The following is a 24,330-nucleotide window of genomic DNA, read 5'->3' on the forward strand; positions in this document are numbered from 1 at the left end:
AAGATATTTGTGTTCCTGTATGCTCTCCCTGTATGTGGACCAGGCACGTGCACACATAGACATCAAAGGCTGGGCTTGAGCCCCTGCCCTTTTATCCGACTGTAAAAAGTGCCCTCTCCAGACCAAATCCTTTCCATGCCATAAAGGCAGCATTCAAGAGAATTGCCTTTTCCAAACTCTCCTGAACTTGAATGCAGCATCTTATGTTGAGAGAATTGCCGTCTCTGTGTAGAAATCCATGCTGTTACGCCACATTTCCAGTATTGACTTGATTATGCTTAGTTCAGCCAACCTCCAAGCTCACAACACGTCGCGTTGCGCTGCGGCTGCGTCTGCGGCTGCAGCTGCGTCTGCTATTTTCGATATTTCCACCAAAAAGCCCTTTTAGAAATGTCAGCCCCTGCCTCTCTAACATCATCTGCACGTCCTTGATGTGTTGTGGACATACTGTAAATACATTGTTAAACTGTGTGTGTGTGTAAATAATCAGTGCGACTGTCTGTCTGTCTGTCTGTCTGTCTGTCTGTCTGTCTGTCTGTCCGCCCATCCATCCATGCAGGTTCCAGGGGACAGCGTCCACCTGTCTGTCCACCATCAGACGGACAGGTCGGGCTGGCTGAGGAAGTTCTGCGGCCGCGGCATCTTCAGAGAGCTGTGGAGGAACAGATACGTCTCTCTGAGAGGGGAGCACCTGCTCCTCTCTGATAAGGAGGTCAGAACCCGTCTGTCTGTCTGTCTGTCTGTCTGTCTGTCTGTCTGTCTGTCTGTCTGTCTGTCTGCATGCTTGCCTGTCCAGGGGCGTGGGACTGAGTTACTAGTGCCCAAGGTGGAGGGGCCTTCTGCGAGCTTGTAGATCTGCTATTTTTGAGAAGTTGTGCAAATCTTTGAATTTATGTATTTTTTAAGCGAACATGACTTTGTGTAACTCAAATTTAGCTTCTGGGGGGTCCCTGGAACTAAATATTTTGAGATGGGGGTCCGTGGCCAAATACATGTCATTTTCGGGGTCCTTCACATGAAAAAGTTTGAGCACCACTGACATAGAAACAGGTCTTTCAGAAAACCTTCAAAGACTAGCACACGTTTTCACGATTCTTCAAAAATACGAATCTACAAGCTCACAGCGCGGCACTCGGCGCTACGCTGTGAGCTTGTATATCTGCTATTTTTCAATAGCTAATGCACAATATAAAGCAGTGAATCCTTGTATCCAGAGCCCAGAATTTGGTGCAACACCCCTGTGCCTGTCTGTCTGCCTGTCACGACCTCCTCTATCACTGCAGTATCGATTGACTCTTGAGTGGTGTGTTTTTGCCTGTGTGTGTGTGTGTGTGTGTGTGTGCGTGCGTGCGTGCGTGCGTGCGTGCGTGCGTGCGTGCGTGCGTGCGTGCGACAGTACTCAGAGGTCAGGATGCAGTCAGGCATCCTGGAAAAAATGCTTTGATGTTTAAACTAAAACTGTCCTCAAACTTTAATCATTTGCTGCTGCTGCTGCTGCACACTGGCTGCGGATGAGCAGTGAGTGCGTGTGTGCATTCGTGCGCAGTGTGTGTGTGTGTATGTGTGTGTGTGTGTGTGTGTGTGTGTGTGTGTGTGTGTGAGTCAATCAAACAGCTCATTTGTTGCAGCTGAGCCTCAGTCACCCTGCTGCTGGGAGGTCATAATAAACACAAACATGCACGCACACGCACACAGGTACACATGCTCCACACACATAATTAAGAAGACTTTTTTTTAAATAAAATGCATCCAACATAAAAACGTATTAAGGGAGGGTGTTCAAATGTGATGATGTTCAGGGGTGATGGATAAAGTGTCCAAAGGGTCAAACTAACTTTCTCCAATTTGACTGTGATCAGAATAAATTAGATAGATGTGATAAAGAGAAGAACGCAGAAGTAAAGGGCCGATTCCCTTTAACGATTCTTATAGGCGGTGGTTCCAAATGGACCCTTACAGGAGTGTAACTCTGAGATTGAACAAAGGGTTTGAGAACCACCGGTATTGTAATTATATAGTCCACATACCAGCTCTGACAGTGAGATGAAACCGGAGATTTAATTTATCGTGAAATCGTCCTCCGTCCTGCATTGGGATCAATTAATCTTTTATTTGCCTAGCTGCGTATGCAGTACCACTTAAACCCTCTATAATTGGTAAAACGGACCTGTAAATAATGTACTTGATACAGTCTTCCTTTTCACTCGCTACTAAGTCACTTAATAAGCCAAAAATAATAATAATAAGCTCTCAGTTGTGAGCTTGTAGATCTGCTATTTTTTTTGCAAATGTTCCGCCCCAGGATAATGGATGTTAGGGATATTTTGGTTATTGCGATAATATCGTAAATCGCAATTTCTTTGGTCACAATAATCGTGACTTGATGAAATGTTCCCATCCCATCCCTACTGTCTGCATGGCACATACAGTACACAAGACTCCTCGTGCATGCTAAGAAAATCTCCTGCAAAAACATCATCTTGCGGAGGAACTGATCTATGGTGAGCTGCTTCCTCAGGGTTAATAATTGATGGCTAACAGGCTGTTCTATATGCTGCAGACTCACATACACCAATACATATACTGTCTGTATGTTTCTGCATGTTGACCTAGAACACATTCATTTTTTACATTGGCCTCAGGGAGGCAGAGTGTGAGTGAGTGACTGTCTGAGTGTGTGTGTGTGTGTGTGTGTGTGTGCGCGCGTGTGTGTGTGTGTGTGTGTGTGTGTGTGTGTGTGTGTGTGTGTGTGTGTGTGTGTGTGTGTGTGTGTGTTTCCTTGTGAGCTGTGTGAGTAAAGATAATGTGCATATATGGGTGAGTTATGGGTTGCATTTGTTCACAGTACACAGTCATGAGCTTGCGTGTTTGCGTGCGTGTGTTTATGCATCTCAGCTTGTTCACAAAACAATAGCTCCTGCGCGCGCACGCACGCGCACACACACACACACACACACACACACACACACACACACACACACACACACACACACACACACACACACATGAACACATTAGAATGATGTAACTTCAGCTGATAATATGAAATCCTACTGCATCACTGCGTGTGTGTGTGTGTGTGCGTGCGTGCGTGCGTGCGTGCGTGCGTGCGTGCGTGCAAGGTATTATGACAGCACCTTGCATGTACCTCGGCATGTCAGTATACTGACATGCTATTGGCTGAGACAGCCTGGGGGAACGGAGTGCACATCAATGTTGAAGAGCTGCTGACCATGGAGAATACACAGCTATTTAACCCTTTAAGACCTGAGTCCCATTCTAAATATGTCTTCTCATATACAGCATACAGTATATAATATTTTGGACCAGGGAAAGATTTGAGTTATAAATGTTCGCTTCAAAAAAGCATATACTCAAAGATTTGCACACATTTTAATGATTTGATCAAAAATTGCAGATCTACAAGCTGCAAGCTTTTTAGTCAGGATATAACCATTTATTGCAACAAATGGAATACAGCTTAACTTGGCGCTAAAGGGCTCCACGTTCAGAGATGTTGAACTTTGTTCAAGCAGCTTGCAATGCAAAATCAGGGGATGCTAAGCAAAACCCCCCATAGGGATACAATAGCAATACATTGACATGTTAGCTTGAATCAGCAGACATAAGATCACAAGTATTTGAGCCTATGCCAGACTCTGATCAAAAGGTGGAGGCTGGGGTGGAGGAGGCAGCTAAGCAGCAGCGGATCTGAAGCTTCGGATCCAAGGCAAGCAGAGCTACAGTATAGTGAATGCAAGCTGTATTTAAAGGAGCCTCCTTTACTGAGCGAGAGCTCTGATTGGAGTATGACAGTGTAATGTAATGACCAGCAGATCTGTGAATGAGGAATAGGAAAGGATCTGACTGACAGCTGAGACAACTGACGACAACTACACTAGATAAAAACCAAGCTATGATGACTAAAACTATGACTGAAAATACTGACACTTTCGTCAACAAATAAAAACTAGACTTAAATGTTAGGGAGGGGCTAGTGCAGAAGAGATCCAGTGGGTCTAAGACAAGCCATTTTATCCATGGTGTTCGTAGTATAAATTACACATTACGACACATCATGGACTTAAGATCAGCCGTATCAAGGTCACACGGAAGTCAATGGACTAACATCAATAGCTGCGTGCATGCGTGTGTGTGGGTCGAGGGTGTGTGTGTGCGCGCGCGTTTGCGTGCGCAAGCATGTGTGTTATCTGCTGGTGCCTGTAATGATTTTCTTTAGGTCAATAACAGCCACACACACTGTCACACACACTGTCACACACTGACACACACACACACACACACACACACACACACACACACACACACACACACACACACACACACACACACACACACACACACACACCGAGAGGGCAGTGGGGTCAGACTGAGAGCTGTTGATTAGAATTGATCTGACTGCAAATGAGATGAAGGGATGTGTGTGTGTGTGTGTGTGTGTGTGTGTGTGTGTGTGTGTGTGGTGTGTGTGTGTGTGTGTGTGTGTGTGTGTGTGTGTGTGTGTGTGTGTGTGTGTGTGTGTGTGTGTGTGTGTGTGTGTGTGTGTGGGCGGGCGGGCGGGCGGGCAGGGGTCTGTCTGTCTGTCTGCTGATGTGTGGTCATATTAACATAATCATATACCGGTATGTATGTATGTGCGATACCTGGGTATAAAAATGCACAACGATAGCCATGTGATGTAACTGAGTGAAAGTCCCCATATGCCTTTTGGTCACTATTGAACACACTGACTGCTAATTGAAGAGATTGTTTTGTAATAGAAGCTGCTGTGCTTTATTGACCACACACGTGCACACAGTATACAGCATATAGGTTACATAATGTATAACCTGTTTGTGGGACTGCTGCTATTATGTGTTTCTATCAAAGCCCTTTATTAACTTTGCGCAGTTGAGCCAGCACTCTCTGGCGGGTGGCCATCTCTCAGATGTTTGCTTGTCTAGCTAGTAGTCCAGCTGCCCCTGAGGTGGGGTATGAAATTTGGTATATCGCTTTTTTTTCTTTTTTTTTTTTTTGGCCTAAAATATTGTCTATATACATACAGTCATGAATCTACCTGCTGACCACCTGTCAGCATTGAGCAATTTCCTTTATAGGGGGTAACATTTTTGGGCCCATTCACTATACTAGAAGGGAAAAGAAATACTATAAAGGAAAGAAATAGCCCCCCCAAAAAGTAGCATGTGAGGGGTCAAACTAGGATTTTTTAATGATTCTGAATCCATTGCAAGCATTTGTTTTGCATGAAAAAACATTCCTTGGGCTAAAAACAGCCCCACAAAACTATGGTTTAATGATGAGCCATCATTTTTCACAGTTGTGTTGGGGACCGTTTTTAGCCCAAGGAATGTTTTTTCATGCAAAACATATGCTTACAATGGATTCAGAATCATGGAAAAAACCTAGTTTGACCCCAACTGCTACTTACTTAAAGCAGATCTTTTGGGGGTATTTTTTTCCTTTATAGTATATATAGTAAGTGAATGGGCCCCAAACTTTTATCCCCTATAAAAAAATTGTTCAATGCTGACAGGCGGTCAGCAGGTGGTTTCATGAATGTATATAGACAACATTTTAGGCCAATAAAAAAAAAAAATATATATATATATATATATATATATATATATATATATATATATATATATATATATCATACTATAAACGAGCAAATGTCCGTCCGTCCGTCCGTACGTCCGTCCGTCCGTCCGTCCCATCCAGTGATGTCATCGATGACGTCATCGGTGATGACGTCACCGATGACGTCATCAGTGATGTCATCGATGACGTCATCAGTGATGTCATATAATATCAAGTGATGTCATCAGTGATGTCATATAATAGATGGAAAACCAGTGATACCATCAGTGATGTCATCGATGATGTCATATAATGGTTATAAACCCAATGATGTCATCGGTGATGTCATCAATGATGTCATATAATAGTTAGAAACCCAGTGATGTCATCAATGATGTCATAATAGTTAGAAAACCAGTGATGTCACCAGTGATGTCATCGATGATGTCAATAATGGTTATAACCAAATGATGTCATCAGTGATGTCATCAATGATGTCATATAATAGTTAAAAACCCAGTGATATCATCAGTATCAGTCATATAATAGTTAGAAATAGTTTACAGTCAGTGATGTGATCAATGATGTCATCAGTGATGTCATCGATGATAGTGATGTCATATAATATCCAGTGATGTCATCAGTGATGTCATCAACCCAAGAAAGGGGAGATGATGATGTATCCGGTGATGGAAAAATATTAAACTTCAGGAGCATCTCCTCCTCCCAAGAAGGGGCACACCAAGGAAGAGATGGGGAAGAAGAGGGAGGTTGAAGAGAAGAAGGGGAAGAGCAGATAATTGATTAACCCTAACCCTTGATTGAACTCTTGATTGGTGAAACAATGCATGACATTTTAGCCTACCTATTTTTATTTTATTTTATATTAACTATTTCAAAGGGTAACGGGTAAGGAGGACGGGTAAGGACCTAGTATATATATATATACCAAATGTCATACCTAAGCCATAAAAGGTCTGTTGGTAGCCGGACTATAGACTATAAACCCTGTTGCTCCTCACCCGAGCCCTCAACATGACACAGTGTGTGTGTGTGTGTGCGTGTGTGTGTGTGTGTGTGCGTGCGTGCGTGCGTGCGTGCGTGTTTTCAGGTTAAAGATGACCGCAGGTTTCAGGAGGTGTTCAGCCTGTGTGAATATGAGCGTTCAGAGGAACTCAGGAAGACCAACAGACGAAGTAAAAAGAACCACAGCAGGTTCACTCTGCTGAAAGAACCAGGAAGTGTTGTGAGTTATAGCATGGTTTCTACCGGCCATTCTACCATCCATCCATCCATCCATCCATCCATCCATCCATCCATCCAGGGGCATCATAAGGGGGGGGGGGGGGGAGTGGGACCAAGGTGGAAGGGCTGTGTTACTAGGGCCCAACGTGGAGGGGCCTGGAATTATTTTATACTCTAGCTATTGAAAAATAGCAGATATACAACCTCACAGCGCGGCTGCGAGCTTGTAGATCTGTAGATATTTTTGAGATGGGGGCCAAATGCATATCATTTTGAGGGTCCTTCACATAAAAAAGTTTGATTGATTGATTGATTGATTGATTGATTGATTGAAGACTTTATTAGAAGTTTGCATAGGAAAAGGTACAGTTTCATGAGGGTACAGTTCACTGGTACAAGGTCTACTAAAAGGAAATCCTAGAAAAGACTAAGCTTATTTCCACAGGAAACCATTAAAGTATCTCATATAACATTGAATGACAGACGAATAGAACACAGTACTCTGCAGTAGATATAGTCAGAAAAAAAATTAAAAGTTTGCGCACCACTGACATAGAAACATAAGTTTTTCAAAATAGAAGGATTTGAAATATTCAAAGATATTTCAAGATTTTTCAAAAATAGCAGATCTAGCTTGTATATCTGCTATTTTTCAATCTTTAAAGCACCCAGGGCCCAGAATTTGGTGCGACACCCCTGCATCCATCCATCCATCCATCCTTTGTATGATGATGATGACGAGTTCTTTCTGTTTCTCAGGTTCCTAACCTGGTCTTCCTGGCTGTGAGTCCAGAGGAGAAGGAATTGTGGGTGAACGCCATCAATTCAGCCATTGTTAGAGCCAAGAACCATGTTCTGGACGAGGTAGGAACACACGAATGCACGCACACACGCTCACACACACGCTCACATGGTCACATTTTTGCCTCTGCCAGCAGGGGGGCAACATTTTCCCACGAGGAACATTAATTCATCCCCTAACCCCATCGCTGTCTGTCTGTCTGTGTATCTACCGTAGGTGATGGTAGAAGAAGACAGTGTGTTGGTACATCCAACCAGAGACAGAGTACGGATCCCCCAAAGCAGAAGACTTCCTACCAGAGGACACATACTGGCTGTGGTACGCACGCACACACGCACGCACGCACGCACGCACGCACGCACACACACACCTCAAATAAGCCAACTCTGCAAGCTGTCAAGGCGCTGCGATGCGAAGCTTTGTAAGCTCGTCGATCTTTTCTTTTTGACGAGCGGCGCCTTGAACTTCACATAAAAGGCGTTGCCTTTTATGGTGTTAAAACGGGGTGCGGAACAATGCATTTGGGGCATACATGCACGTGCATTTCATTTACGAGCAGATGGGATTTATCACCTGATACACCTGCAAACCGCACAAATCAAGGCTTTACACGCCCTTCAATGAATCCCACGTGGGTCTTTACTGGGTACGTAGGTCGCAAAACTATACTCAAATATAGTAGAACTAGAAACAGCTTTGTGATTGAGGCCCAATATCTCTCTCCAGGGTTCCCACAGTCATGAAATTCCTGGAAATATTTTTAAATTAGAAAAATATTTTTCCAGTACTGGAAAAGTTTTGGAATTTATCAAGGGTCCTGGAAGGTCCTGGAAAAAATAGCTATGCATTGTCTTTCGTTATTGATTTTGTAAATACCTCTGAAATGAACATGGGCCAAATTGTCAAATATTAGAGGCAGAAATTGTGAAAATAGCCGATCTACATGCTCACAACGCCTCGCAACGCGAGGCGTTGTGAGCATGTAGATCGGCTATTTTCGCAATAGAACCGTGTTATACAAAATTCCTCAACTCTTAGTGCTCGTCATGGTGCCGGGTCCCCAGTTAAAACATGATTATTTCGGGGGTCACGGCCTGAAAAGGTTGAGAACCACTGGCATACGCTACCTGTCTTTGGGCATTGCGCATAGGAGTAAGCAACCTGTTATTGAGCTGAATTATTGTGATATAGTCCAGGAAATTGGGTTAAATATTCTGGAAAAGAAATTAATTGGTAAAAATGTGTGGGAACCCTGTCTCTCTCTCTCTCTCTCTCTGCAGGCATCCAGTTCGTCCACCGGCATGTTGACCCTGGTCGCTGAGGAAGACAACGACCTGGGCGAGGACGGGAAGCAGGAGGCGTCGTGGGAGGACCGCTTCCGCGTGGACCTGGAGGAGGTGGGGCGGGGCGGCAGCGGCGGGGTCTGGGGCGGTTACTACGGAGACGTGGGGGTCATAGGTCGCCGGCGGGCGGGCACCGACGTGTCGAAGCTCCGCGTGACCTCCTGCGGCAAGGAGGTCAAGGTGAAGACCAGCAGTCTGCCCAGGGGCAGTGAGAGGTCCTGGGGTCCCAAGTCCCCTCACCTGCACAGGACCCAGCACCTACACCAGGGACAGGTATCATCATGCATTATTTATTAGTATTATTGTTATTGTTAGGCCTAGAATTATTGACTTTAACTGTTGAAAAATAGCAGATATACAAAATAGCAGATCTACAAGCTCGCAGAGCGGCACTCGGTGCCGCGCTGTGAGCTTGTATATCTGCTATTTTTCAGTAGTTAAAGCATAAAATAATAATACACAATACTGTGTACCCGTTCTGAATGGATTAAAGTACGTCTGTATTCGTCTATGAAGGGTACCCCAGAACCAGAACCGTCCCTGAAGGGGGGATGTTTTCTGCTTTGGGCCCACTGCCTGCCGAACCCAGATAATTAATAGCATATCCATGCATTAATTCCATGGTTTTATTGAAATAACCGATTACAGATGGACTGCTTTTTTGCATGTGCTACGTGCACGCATAGTGTGTCTATTATTTCATTTGACACATATACCAATACCTCATTTCAAGCCATCTTAGTCGATATGTATAGCTTGCATGTTGATACCTCGATATCGATGTAATTTCTATAATATTGCCCAGCCTTAGCGTATTGACACAGTCCTTGTATAAAAACAGACATCAGACGTTCACCTGCCAGCTCACACTACGGGGGTTTTAAAATCTTTAAACCATATGGAAATCTGGTTGCATCACAAACTGCAGGATAATCTTGTTGTACATCTAATTGTAAAAATGCTTACACTGTAAGATATTTAAAACAATGGGGCATCACACAGTACACTACAGCAGGGGTTTTCAAAGTGGGTGACGCGACGGCAGTCCAGGGGTGCCGCGAGATAATTTGATAATATTTGGAATTTATTTGGACACTTGGAAGAAATATTTAGTATCATTTTAAACTTGAAGTACAAAGTTATTTTCAGTCAGTTCTAACCAAATGTCTATTATCTCAACGTTTTCCTCACAACATAATCACAAAAATATCGTCACTGTCATGCAGAAACCTCTGTCGCACACAACTAGTGAAAACAGCCGATCTACAAGCACACAACATGTGCTTGTAAGCACACAACGTGTGCTTGTAAGCTGTTTTCACTAGTTTTCACTAGTTTAGTACATTTTATAGATGATAAATACAAAACGAACGGTTTTGGACATACAAGTTTTCCCCCCCCCCCACAACGATGATATGCTATAAATATAAGGTGCTGGGAGTGAAAATTATAATGTAGGGCTGCCTCGGATTAAAAAAAATATTTATGGGGTGCCCTGAGACAAAAAGGTTTGGGAACCCCTGCACTACAGGATGTTATTATGATTATCGTGCCCTGGCCGAGCAACACAGGACCTCACATACGTGATTACACGTGGAAGCAGATCATAAACAATGGAGCCGGTCAAACTCCATGGTTGTGATATTTCTGGGAAGACACGTTACAGGGTTCCCACACATTTTTACCAATTCATTTCCAAAACGTTTCCAAAACTTTTCCAGAATATTTAACCCAATTTCCAGGACTATATAACAATAATTCAGCTCAATAACAAGTCGCTTACCACTATGCACAATGTCCAAAGACAGGTAGTGTATGCCAGTGGTTCTCAACCTTTTCAGGCTGTGACCACCGAAAGAATCACATTTTAACTGGGGACCCGGCACCCTGACGAGCACTAAGAGTTGAGGATTTTGTATAACACGTTTCTATTGTGAAAATAGCAGATCTACATGCTCACAGAGGCGTTGTGAGCATGTAGATCGGCTATTTTCACAATTTCTGCCTATAATATTTGACAATTTGGCCATGTTTAATTTGTCATTTCAGAGGTATTAACAAAATCAATAACCAAAGACAATGCATAGCTATTTTTTCCAGGACCCTTGATCAATTCAAAAACCTTTCCAGTACTGTAAAAATATTTTTCTAAATTCAAAATATTTCCAGGAATTTCATGACTGTGGGAACCCTGACGTTATATTATATACCAGTAAGACCACTATGAGTACCATTATAGCCACTTGCCACAAGCCTCAGCTGTCCAACGCACCACAGTTCAAAGATGCAATCTTAAGCCTCCTGATTAAGATTGAATCTCCAACGAACTTCGCCCGGTCGTCAGGGTCAGAAGTCTTCATATCCACTGAACATCTGTCTCTTCGCAGTTGTTTCTCTCTGTCACGCGTCACTCGCACTGTCTCACTCGGAGAGTAGTGATGTAATCAGACAGATGCATATCGAACATGAAAATTATCGAAGTCCCTGAATATCTGTGAGAAAAACAGGAGGCTTAAAGGAGTAGTTCACCCCCAAAATGACTTTTTTTTTCTATTGATTAGTCATGCCATGGAGAGTAGAGTTCAATAATATGTTTTGGTTTTTGTCACATTCCTAAGACAAAAATTTGATTCGAGTAAATTTACCCCTATTGATTCCAGATGGGGACCCGTTTCGAAACGGGTACCCCCCCTGTGCCAACCCCGAGTTTCCCGAGTTTGGGCCGTTTTTGAAGACACTTTTTTTTTTTTTTTTAAATGTTTTTACCTAAAAAATGTATTAGGCATGATCGTGATCGCGAAATTGCATGTTTAACCCCCATACCAACCCCATCTTTCAAACATGGCAGCCATGTTTGTTTACATTTGAAGAAAACATAATGGCTGCTAGCTCATGAATGCCTGAACGGATTTCCAAGCGGATTTTTTTGTTTGAAAGCTGTGAACATTTTTTTTCCATGTGGTGCATGATCTAGGCATGGGCGTGCACGATCCGTGCACTATGAATTACATGGAAGTCTATGGAAACCATGGCAACTAGGACTTCAAAGAGATTTAATTGATGGCACCATAAGTGATAATCTTGCTGGATAATCGCTCCCGATGATGGTCAAGCCGAGAGCAATCAGGGGAGATTTTGGGTCAGGGAGATTTGGGGCATTCCCCAAATCTCCCCAATTATTCTGTAGTGCTGTGCTCATTCCTCGTCTGAGGTTGGATGAAGCTGTCTATAGCAGTGGTTGTTATGACTGAGTTGTGTTTGAACCCAAAATGGAGCCACTCAGGAGACAGGAAAGGGTTAATGCCTTGCTAAGCATTTTAATTCCAAGTAATAACAACAAAACTGTATAGCCTTATATATTTATATATCCACATGAATACACATACGAGTGCCACAAATGTATATGTATATATGTGAATAATATAAAATATAATTCTATACTATTAGCATACAGGGGGAGTCAAGAGAGAAGTCAGGGTCCAAGCATAGTTGGGGCGAATCCGATATTTCCGTGCACAAACTTTCAGCGGCTGTCAAACATTTTGCCCGCATTTTTGCGAGGGGCATGGGAGCTCAATTTGTTATTTAACCTTCATAGTTGACAAAACCACTGAGAAACGGACCTATGCTCTCCACGGTCACTGAAATATCGGATTCGCCCCAACTAGCATGTGGTCGATAGCCAAACAAATAATCCAGATGAGTAGAGGCAGGCCTGGAATGGCACTGCTGAGAACTGAGTCAGGTAAGATCTGGCCCTGATAGTGTGGTATGCTATGTCCAAAATACAGCTCCCGTAGGATTTTTGTGCTAAAATTGATTTTTTTGCAGTTTTGGCTTCTATAGGGACCAAACTATCGGAAAATGATGGGGGTCAAATTTTCAGACCCCTCCCTCATTTCCTGGGGGCGGGTCACTTCAGTTATGGCCCTATTTGGCTATGTATTCCCAATTTCCATAGGAATATTTTGCAAAAATACTTTGTTTTGCAGTTTTGGCTTCTATAGGGACTAAACTATCGGAAAATGATGGGGGTCAAATTTTCAGACCCCTCCCTTATTTCCTGGGGGCGGGTCACTTCAGTTTTGGCCCTATTCGGCTATGTATTCCCAATTTCCCATAGTATTTTTTGCTAATATTTATTTGTTTGCTGTTTTGGCTTCTATAGGGACCAAACTATCAGAAAATTACGGGGGTCAAATTTTCAGACCCCTCCCTCATTTCCTGGGGGCGGGTCACTTCAGTTTTAGCCCTATTCGGCTATGTATTCCCAATTTCCCATAGGATATTTTTGCAAAAAATGTTTTGTTTTCTGTTTTGGCTTCCATAGGGAACAAACTATCAGAAAATAACGGGGTTGACATTTTCAGACCCCTCCCTCATTTCCTGGGGGCGGGTCACTTCAGTTTTGTCCCTATTCGGCAATGCATTCCAATTTCCCATAGGATTTTCTTTTTTTTTTTGTTTTGCTAAAATTGTTTTGTTTGCCGTTTAGGCTTCTGGGAACCAAACTATCAGAACATGACAGGGTTCAAATTTTCATACCCCTCCCCCATTTCCTGAGGCGGCGAGGGGGAGGGGGGTTTCAGTTTTGGCCCTATTCGGCTCTATATTCCCATAGATTTAGTTTTTCTTCATTTCTGTTTTGGCTTCTTTAGGGACCAAACTGTCAGAAGATGAGGGGGTTCAGATTGTGCATGCAATTGAAGATGCCAGGGCAGAGCCCCTGTAGGAAGATCTTCCATGTGTCCCATATATGATCTGACGGAGGACGATTATTCTGTCAAAGTTCTTATTGTTGATGCCATGGGTGTGCTTCAGAACATGAAAAAGACAAAAAGCTGTCAGATCTTCAGGATGCATTCAGCAAAACGAATCATAACGATGATGGCTGGCTATGTTGAGGGTCGAGTTGTCTTTGATAGGTAATATTAGTTGTATATGGATCAGTCATTAAAAAATATGAAGTCTTCATCCAGAGATGAAGCTCACTATGTCCATCAAGGAACTCCTGACTGTGTGATCAACCAAGGAGAAGTTGACATGTTAGGCCAGGGACTGCTTGAGTATTTCTCAAGGGACAGTTCTTTCATGCTCTTTGTAGGGATGGACATCGGTATCGGCCAATATCAGAAATCGGCAGGTATCATATCAAACCGGCCAAATCGGTGATCGGCAGGTCACTGACATAAATATGCCAAAATCGGCCAATTGTATCTCTTGCACTGCACAGCATGATGCTCGATCCTGTGACGTAAACATTAGCAAGTAGCAGCCAGTCTACTTGGAGGCAGCCTACAGAATACAGATGGTGCTGATTACCTTTGCAATGTAAGGATATATTCCATAATCCTGTGTCAATGTCGTCTCCAAAAAGAAGGGGGGAAAAAGCATGCGTCACCTGCTTTCCTCCTGCCTAGTCCAGACGGTCATATTAGACTGGATATTGTCTGTGATTTTGGATATTGTACTATTGTGATTGATTTGGCATTAGTGTTCTTCTAGCTTATTGGTACTCAAATTGAAATTTTGAGGCCTACTTGGCCTGAAACAAAAGGGTATTGGAGCAACCCTATTTCCTAGTTCTTAGCTAAAGAAATCGGTATCGGAAAAATCGGTTTTGGCAGGTCAGACCTTCATAAAACCGGTGGATCGGTATCGGCCAAGAATTTTGCAATCGGTCCATCTCTAGCTCTTTGTCATATATGATACCTTCATAAGGGACATGATTTTGAAGAGGTTCACAGAACTTCGCACATCGAAGAGGCTGCTGACACCGATGTCCAATTGCCCTGAGCTCTGAGCTTCCACCAATTGAAGGGAATTGATGGAATTCACAGAGTGGAGGGTATGTTCTAGTCAGGTGTCTTGCCCTCCCTGCTCCAAAGGCAATACTTGAGCTCATCACATTTGGCTGCAAAGCAGGTTGCAAGGGACAGTCAGTCTCTGCAAGTGCTATGGCACTGGACTGGAGACTTTGCCAACAGTATAAAGGCCCATTCCCACTGGGTCAGATTAACAGATAAAGAAATATCTTTCTCCATTCAAGTGGATGGTAAGACACAGCTAAAAGAGACAGATATTTTCTTTTATCTGTATCTTACCATCCACTTGAATGGAGAAAGATATGTTTGTATCTGTTTATCTGGCCCAGTGGGAATGAGCCTTAAGGGAGGACATAGATAACAGTGACGATGAATAGATCCTGTATTTGACAAGAATAATAACAGGTCAGAAGTATAAATGCTACCCCATCCTCCTCACCTGAACTGTTCCTACCTAAACTATTGAATAGCCTCAGAATATACTGTGAAGTTGTTTATAAAGTACTGTAAAGTACTCCCCCCCAGGATATGAGGGAGGGGTCTGAAAATTGGAAACCTGTCATTTTGTGATAGTTTGGTCCCTATAGAAGCCGAAACAGCAAAGAAATCAATTTTGAGCAAAATACTCCTATGGGAATACATAGGTGAATAGGTTTTCTGATAGTTTGGTCCCTATAGAAGCCAAAACAGCAAGAAATCAATTTTGGCCAGAAAAAATCTTTGGGAAATTGGGAAAACAAGCCCGAATAGGGCCAAAACTGAAGTGACCCGCCCCCAGGGAAGAGGAGGGGGTCTGAAAATTTGACCCCCATCATTTTCTGATAGTTTGGTCCCTATAGAAGCCAAAACAGCAAAAAAAAAATATTTGGGAAATTGGGAAAACAAGCCCGAATAGGGCCAAAACTGAAGTGACCCGCCCCCAGGAAATGGGGGAGGGGTCTGAAAATTTGACCCCCGTCATTTTCTGATAGTTTGGTCCCTATAGAAGCCAAAACAGCAAAAAAATCAATTTGGGCACAACAATCCTATGGGAGATTGGGAAAACAAGGCAGAATAGGGCCAAAACTGAAGTGACCCGCCCCCAGGAAATGAGGGAGGGGTCTGAAAATTTGACCCCTGTCATTTTCTGATAGTCTGGTCCCTATAGAAGCCAAAACAGCAAAAAAATCAATTTGGGCAAAAAAATCCTATGGGAAATTAGGAAAACAAGGCCGAATAGGGCCAAAACTGAAGTGACCCGCCCACAGGAAATGAGGGAGGGGTCTAAAAATTTGACCCCCGTCATTTTCTGATAGTTTGGTCCCTATAGAAGCCAAAACAGTAAAAAAATCAATTTTAGCAAAGAATTCCTACGGGAATACATAGCATACCGCACTATGAGCTGTGTGCCGGCTAGACTCTTGAAGCCTCTGGTGATGATTGGGATTGGGAACAGGTGTGCAGAGGCACGCCTGTCTTCAGAGGTACTCTGTGATGTGCTTTGGCTCCCTCTCTTGGCCCAGACAAGTGTAGAGAGCTCTCCTCACATTGTGAAGGTGAAACCGTAACACTTTTTTGAGCTATAGTCTGGACGACTAGCAGTCTACTGACTATTCAGCCTTTGTTAGCGTTCTGGTTTGTCCCTGACTATTATTTTTTCTTCCTATCGCCAAAATAAAAGTCTGGGTTTCCGAGGCTAGTCCCTGACTGACCAACCAGCAGGCTCTATCTGCCTTGTCCTGCCCTGGTTCCGTCTTTTTAATGTTGAATTAGCTTAAAACATAATTGTTTTACACCGAGCAGTAGCTCCATTTTACTGAAACCAAGTTTGAAACAAGACTGCACTCTGATGAGGAGCAAACTTGTGCCTTTTTTTTATGTAGGTTTAGTTTAACAGTTTTGCTGACTGGCGCAAGTAATTACAATTGAACACACAGAATAACAATACGAAGAAACTGAATTACAATGGTAGTGGATGGAGTGTCCCACTGAGTGTCCCACCAAGACACAGCAACCAATGGGTGTGAAGAGGGGCGGGACAATGGGCGGGACCTGACAAAGGGTGAATTCTCAAGGACCACACACACAATTATTATTTAAACATAGTTTTCATACATCTAACAAAGGTAAAATAAATATATATATATATATATTTGTTTAAACATTTTACCATGGACCACATGCAATTATGCCATGGACCAGTAGTTGAGAAACAATGTAACAAACAATGTATATGGTGTGTACTGTCCTCAGGGTCAGCCCAGGACTCCTCAGCCAGGGAAGAGAGTCAGTGTTCAGGGTAGAAGTCGATGTTCCTCCATGGATGGAGTTCTTTCCTGCAGGTAAGAAACAAAACAAAACGCTGATGCTTAGTGATGCGCAGGTCGGGGTTTTTTAAAACCCGACTCACTCGACCCATTATGAGGGACCTATACCGAACCCAACCGACCTGCAAACGGGGTCATCTGTTAACACATTTAGGCCTAGAATTATTGAATGCTTTAACCAGTGACAAATAGCAGATATACAAGCTCACAGCTTGTAGATCTGCTATTTTTGAAAAAGTCGTGAAAATGTGTGCAAATCTTTGAATATATGTATTTTCAAAGCGAACATTTGTAACTCAAATGTTGCTTCCGGGTGGTCCCTGGAACTAAATATTTTGAGATGGGGGTCCGTGGCCAAATACATATCATTTTGGGGGTCTTTGACATGAAAAGGTTTGAGAACCACTGACATAGTAGTCTCTCAAGAACAGACTAAGGGCCCGTGCACACTGGGCCGAGCCCGGGGCCGATTCATCCCGATCAGATGTCGGCATGACCCCCCGGGAAAATCGTTCGGTCGGCCCCGGACTCGGTCTTGGGTTTGTACGGTACCCCGACACGATCGGATTATGTTAATGGTATTTTTATGGCCTCGGGACTCGTCGGTAGCTCTTCCGAGAATATCAAAAAAGCTTGATATTCTCGGGTCATCGGGTAGGAATCCTTTACAATTATTTTCGTCTGAATGAGCACACGGGATTGCTTCAGATTATATGAAGCCAGCTCCTCCTCCTTTTTTTTAGGCTGCGCAGAGTGTAGGCTATTCTGTCACCTCACAATAGAATAGCCTACACTTTTATTATTATTATTAGCCTACTTACTTTTTACTTTAGCCTACTTTCTCCCTAAAATGTTGTAATCACTTGTTCAAAAACGTTATAGCCTATAGCGTTCTTTTTTTGTTTTCTTTTTTTCTTCTGCGCAGTCATTTGGCGACAAGGCAGTGTATTCTATCACCTCACGAAAGCCTTTCCCCATATATATATAATATATTTTTTATATTTATAAAAGATAATAATATATTGGGCTATCATCATCCTTTTTGGACAGTTGGTTGAAGGCTTGGATGAGGCAATGGATTTTATTAAATCAATGATATTGGAGATGCGACACTCTCAGCCGTGTCTTGGATGCGCATCACATTGCACACTGCGAAAGTTTGGGTACAAACATTCCAGAAGAGTGGCAGTGATGGAGACTGTAATCTTTTAAAATATGTATAGTGAATGGAATCATACTGGACGACTGCATTATTATGCCCTTCTTAACTATGCGTAAAACAATTTACACCTACCAGAGGAGCGAGACGCGCGCTGGGATCCTTTCCACTTTATCACAGATGCAATATCTGTTCTTATTTTTATATTTAACTTAATATCTAGTAGTCATTATATAATATCTATAAAGTGAGACATACAACACAAGATCAAAATGTCGTGAGCTTGTAGCGCTAATATTTCAACACGCATGATTATGAAACCAAATGGAGCCATAGGCCTACGGCGGTTTCATTTTACGCCCTCAAGAAGATTAATAGGGTCCATTTGGTTACCATCTCCATAGGCGAGGAGGTGTAAACTGTACACTTTATCGTGCACATATATCCATTCTCAGAACAACAAATGCATTCCCCTTGTTTTCACCTAAAAACCGGATTAATTCTTCAAAATGTGGACTACATCACATCACAGATGCAGCGCACTCAAGGTAATTAACTGTCAAACCAAACCTCGCCGTTGTGACGCTGTAAAAGATGATTTGACAGCCAACTCCAAGCCAAATATATTATTAGCCTATCTTATATAAATAATATTTATATAAGATAGGCTAATAATATATAGGCTATATAATATCTTTATTATATTATAATAAAGATATTATATAGGCCAGGGGTGCCCAACCTTTTTTGACCCAAGGTCTACTTTGAAAATGTGCCACCTAGCTGAGGGCTACCAGCCCAAAATGTACCGTAACACCCATTCAATATACATGTAAAAAACAGAAAATATTAATAGATATTATAACATTGTACTCACTGTACTGTACTGTAATCATACTGTATAGTAGGAATTGTAATTGAATGAAACGATTGCAACTTCTCACATTGGGCATACAGACAGCATGACCATTTATTGCACACTCTGCATATTATGCACTGACAACACAGTTTAGTTTTTTTTTTCTTTCTTTTTTTATAGTTTTTTTTATAGTTTTTTTATAGTTTTTTTTTTGTCCTTTATTCCATGTCAGTCTCTCTACCTTAGTGGGAAACCTGGCACTGGGAAGAGGAGGCTAGCTTGTCAAAGTCAGGGTTGTATGAGCTGGTTGCAAGTTTTAGGCAGGCCACAAGGTGCTCATCTGTCATTGTGGCTCTGTACTTTGACTTGATGAACTTCATGTGAGAAAAAGCAGACTCACACAGGTAGGTTGATCCAAATTCAAATGGGTCTGAGCGGCTTTGGAGCAAGGAATTTCCTCCGCTCCATTCCTCCGCTCCGCTCCGCTCCAAGCCGACCCTATTGGGGCCGCGCGCCGCATGTTTCCAACAAAACAGAGCCGTGCGCAGTAGCCTACTAGTGCAGTGAAGCCTTGTAGGCACCGCGGAGACGGAGAGGAGAACAGACATAGAATTCCCTTTATCACGATTTCACTCATCCACACACGTAGGCTATGTTTATAATACATAGCCTACCTTGTGTCAGTTAAGTTATATATCACCAGCCAGTCAACGGATACGAATTCAAGTGAGACTGATTGAAAAACACACGCCACGACTCGCCTCCGTCTCTCGGTTGTGGTGATTAATCAATAACCAGCTGGATTTAATATTGCCCGTCTTATTAAAAAATACAATGCCTTAGATTAGATGGCGTCTTTTGTAACAGTGAACGCAGGTCTCCACCAAGCCGAGGCTCACGTAACGTTACCGCAGGCATTTGTGTTGGGAACACTTGTTGTGCAAAGCAAAGGAGAAAGTGTTTCGCATATGGTAGCAAAATCCTTTTTTTATTTTGGCTGGTGACTCTGATTGACGACCCTGAGCGGAGCGTGGAGCGAGCGCGGAGCGAGAAATGCGAAAATCAACGTGAGCGACGGAGCGGCGGGGAGCGGAGCGGTGCGGTGGCCGACCAGAGCGATGAGCGAGCGGGACAAGAGCCCTCTGGAGCGCGGAGCGGCTTTAGTTGCCGCTCCACTCCGCTCACATGCTCTGCTACACGTTGAGTTGAGTTCAGTCAACATCATCCACTCGCTCGGAGTCGTTTCACTGAAACGCCCGATGTATGTCCTCCCCCCCCGAATTAATAAATTATTTCTTTGAAATCATCTCGCGGTCCACTGGTAACCAGCCCGCGATCTACCGGTCGACCGCGATCGACTGGTTGGGCACCCCTGATATAGGCCTATCCCCAACTCTTGATTTTATTCCTCTTGAGGAATAAAAAGATTCCATCCGAGATCGCCAAGAGGCTAGAATCGCTAGACGTCGGTCTCGTGTGTAATGGTCTCAGATATTTCACTTGGCACAGCGGGATATACCGGGCCCGAATTCAAGACAGAGGATCGCTGTCGTTTGAAATGATCACCGATCAACCCCCCGGGCACGAGATCTGATCTGATGCAATATCTGCCCAGTGTGCGAGGCCTCTAACTGAGCTCCAGTTAAGTGAAGAGGACATTTTCGTCATGGCTAGCCAGATTGCTGACATAGAAACATAGGCTTTTAAAAAAAACTTGATTCAAAAGACATAGAATCGGGTCCAAATTCAAATTTTCACGATTTTTCAAAAATAGCAGATCTACAAGCTCGCAGCGCGGCACTCGGTGCCGCGCTGTGAGCTTGTATATCTGCTATTTTTCAATAGTTAAAGCATAAAATAATAATACACAATAATGTGTACCCGTTCTGAACGATCAATGAACACTACCCAAACTATGCATTGTTTGCGGGCGCCGGGCATGCAGGGTTGTCCTGCCTGCCCAAACCCATGATGTTGGGGTGGGTTAGTGTATCTTTTTTCCAACATCGTATCTCAAATTGAAGGTAACGACATGTTCCTTTGGATGTTGTCTGTATTCCCGATTCTGCATAATTCTCATAATAAACCCTATTCAATCAACAACTGCAGTCAATGGTTTTCAACCTTTTTCATATCAAGGTCCATTATGTATTGGGCATTTGAGCCACGGACCACCATTTGGTTACCAACTCTCCATCATTTAGCTGGGGACCACCTGGAGCCCCCTCAATGACCACTGGTGGTCCCCGGACCACTGGTTGAAAACCACTGAGACACGTGGTTAGAGTGCATAGACATGGATAGCTATCTTAATCAGTGGTTCTCAACCTTTTCAGGCTGCAACCCCCAAAATAATCATATTTTAACTGGGGACCCCCACCCTGACGAGCACTAAGAGTTGAGGCATTACATTTTGTATATCACGGTTCTATTGTGAAAATAGCAGATCTACATGCTGACAACGTAGATCTGCTATTTTCAGAATTTCTGCCTCTAATATTTGACAATTTGGACAATGTTTGATTTGTCATTTCAGAGGTACTAAAAAGTCCTTTAATTGTCACTTTAGAAATGTGCTATACACTTAAACTTTATGTTGGTTGGTTTACTGTTTGGTGAGAAAACAGTGTTGCACATTAAGCTAATCATCTGGGGACCCCCAAAATAATGTGGGTTGAGAACCACTGATCTTAATAATAACAATATCTAGATAACATAATGGTAAATGGTCCATTTATATAGCGCCTTTATCCAAGACGCTTTACATAGATTGTGCATTACATGCATTACATTCACAACATTCACACACACATTCATACACCGATGGTGCAGGAAATCATGCAAGGCACCAACCTGCTCACCGGGAGCAACTAGGGGTTCAGAGTCTTGCTCAAGGACTCTTCGACATGAACTCAGGGTGAACCCTTCATGCTCTAATGACGGTTTCTCTACCCCTGAGCTATGCCACCACATACATGGCAACTATCTAACATTCTAAATACATACTGAAATGTTTCCTCCAGACCAGTGCTGCTGCGTTCAGCCCAGCGACGCGGTCCCACTGAGGAGCTGGCTGGAGGTCAGCAGTCTGAAGGTCAGCCTGCTGGTCAGCTACACAACCTCATCGCTCAGAAGATGCAGAGAGCTCAAGAACTGCTGGAGGAGATGAGACTACAGGTAAGGATGTATGGAGAGCTAAACGTGGGTACAGATCATGCTGGCAGGCAACAGTGAAAATAACCAATGTACTATCAGCTATTTTTGCTACTTTTGAAAGAAGTGAAAGTGAAGCTTGTGAGTATAATAATAACTACATCATTGGACCCACTGGAACACAGGTTATTTTTTTTCCATTCCATGAAAATGTACAGTTTTGGACTGCAGCAATTGGATGGATGGTGAATTTATTGATTAATTCTTTGATTGGTGACTATAGTGTATTATTCTGAACACAATATTTACCAAACAACCCCTCTCGTGGGTGGACAGCACTGCAGTACAGCAGGTATGGGACCGCTGCGCTGCAACAGCGGCTTCATGTTTTCTCCCATCAAACACAGGAGCTCCACAAGGCTGAGAGAGGGCGAGGAGGGGAGCATCCCTATCCCAGAGGAGTGGACTCCCCGCGTCTCCATCACCTCCGCGGCTCTGACTCTTCTCACTCCAGGTAGAGACACAACACTGCTTCTCATCTCAGTGTATCTTACCTATATTGCCTATTATTAGCTCGCGTTACATTGCTATTGGTGACTTATCTGTCAAGAATAACAGAATGAAACAAGCATTTCGCCTTCCCCAAATGGAGTACCAGGTGTATTTTTTTCCTCCATACAACGAGTGAATGATTTCACTATCACAGAGCACAGAAGCAACGGATAAAGACGATGGACAATTTGACTTCTGTCATGCCTAGGTAGCGGTACAACCCAAGGTTCTACCAAAGCCGAACATTACTTTGAGCTAAAGTAAGCCAAAAAAAAATTATTGTCTGTCCTCAGGTCACCTGGCTCTCCTAGAAGCAGGAGCAGCGAGTCTCCACGTCTACGAGGAAAAGACTCCCCTCGAACACGAGGACGCGAATCTCCTCGCTCTAAGGCCAAGAAGAACCGCTCCAAAGGCAACGAGTCGCAGAAGTCGACGGAGTCTCCTCGTGTCCTGAGAGTCACCACCGCTTCCCCTCGGTCGGCCTGCGCCAAGAGTGCCGCCCCGCCCGGCGGTCTGGAGCACCACATGGACTCCTCTCCTCCTCCCGACCGGCTGGACGGCGGCTCGCCTAAAGTGTCCGAGTCCTCCGAGCCGTGTCGGAAAGCGGCGGCTTCTCCTTGCGGGAGCAGCGACTCCGAGTCTCCTCCCCTCCCGCAGAGGAGCTTCCAGGAGTCGCGGAGTCGCCGAAACTTCCCCAGTCTCTCCAAGTCGTTCGACTTGCCCCATCCCGGGAGCCCCGCGTCTCCCCTCGCCAAGACCTCCCTGAAGGACCTCCTCCGGCAGAGGAGCTTCGACTCGTCTGCCCCGCGCTCCACACCTCCTCCTCTGTCCTCCTCCTCCTCCTCCCGGCCCTGCCAGCTCTCCGAGGAGGAGTCGGAGGTGGAGAGGAGGCGGGCGGAGGCCGAGGTCCTCCTGGAGGAGGCGGTGATGTCGTGGCGGGAGGCGCAGGAGGTCCTCCAGGAGGTGAGGGACCTGCAGAGCCGGACGCTGCGGCGGCAGCGCCGGCAGACCTACGACAAGACCGTGCCGTCGTCGTCGCCAACGACCCCACCGTCCACGGAGACGGACAGCGCCGTGCCCATGGCCACCGCGGGAGGGGCGGAGGGCGAGGAGGAGGAGGAGGAAGAGGAGGACCCGTCCGTTTTGCTAACGTCACCGGAAGATGACCAATCAGAGATGGCGTGATTAGCATATTTTTCCCAAGACGGATTGTTGAAATTTGTCGATACGGGTTTTAAATGTCCAAAGTTTAGACTCGTGGCGTTTTTTAAGCTGACATGTTTTTAAGCGTTTCTCTTTTTTTCTTTTTCAATTTGACATAAAAAAATTAAGTAGCCTACAGTATACTTTACCCTCAGGCTATGATGACTTGAGAACATTTGTCTCAATGAAAGGCTCTGGGATTTTATTCATCATCAGCGTTTACTAAGCCTGAAAAGTGCTGGAAATGTACAGAATTTTTAAACCGTTTTGCCATTTACAAGGCGT

General features: G+C 43.9%; 1 protein-coding gene across 1 annotated transcript; it reads left to right on the forward strand.

Annotated features, from left to right (window-relative positions):
- Nucleotides 1–553: 553 nt before the first annotated feature.
- LOC308292960 (uncharacterized protein) lies at nt 554–24,027 on the forward strand (the record flags this gene model as incomplete). The annotated part of the gene is made up of 9 exons (XM_080735386.1): nt 554–712; nt 6,710–6,844; nt 7,603–7,707; nt 7,862–7,963; nt 8,926–9,261; nt 17,046–17,134; nt 22,161–22,314; nt 22,698–22,804; nt 23,136–24,027. 9 exons carry the CDS (start codon nt 554–556, stop codon nt 24,025–24,027), a joined length of 2,079 nt encoding a protein of 692 aa, XP_080591512.1.
- Between the last annotated feature and the right edge of the window lie 303 nt (nt 24,028–24,330).

The sequence above is a fragment of the Nannobrachium achirus genome (assembly GCF_963921795.1).
Source record: "Nannobrachium achirus genome assembly, chromosome: 10".
Taxonomy (NCBI): Eukaryota; Metazoa; Chordata; class Actinopteri; order Myctophiformes; family Myctophidae; genus Nannobrachium; species Nannobrachium achirus.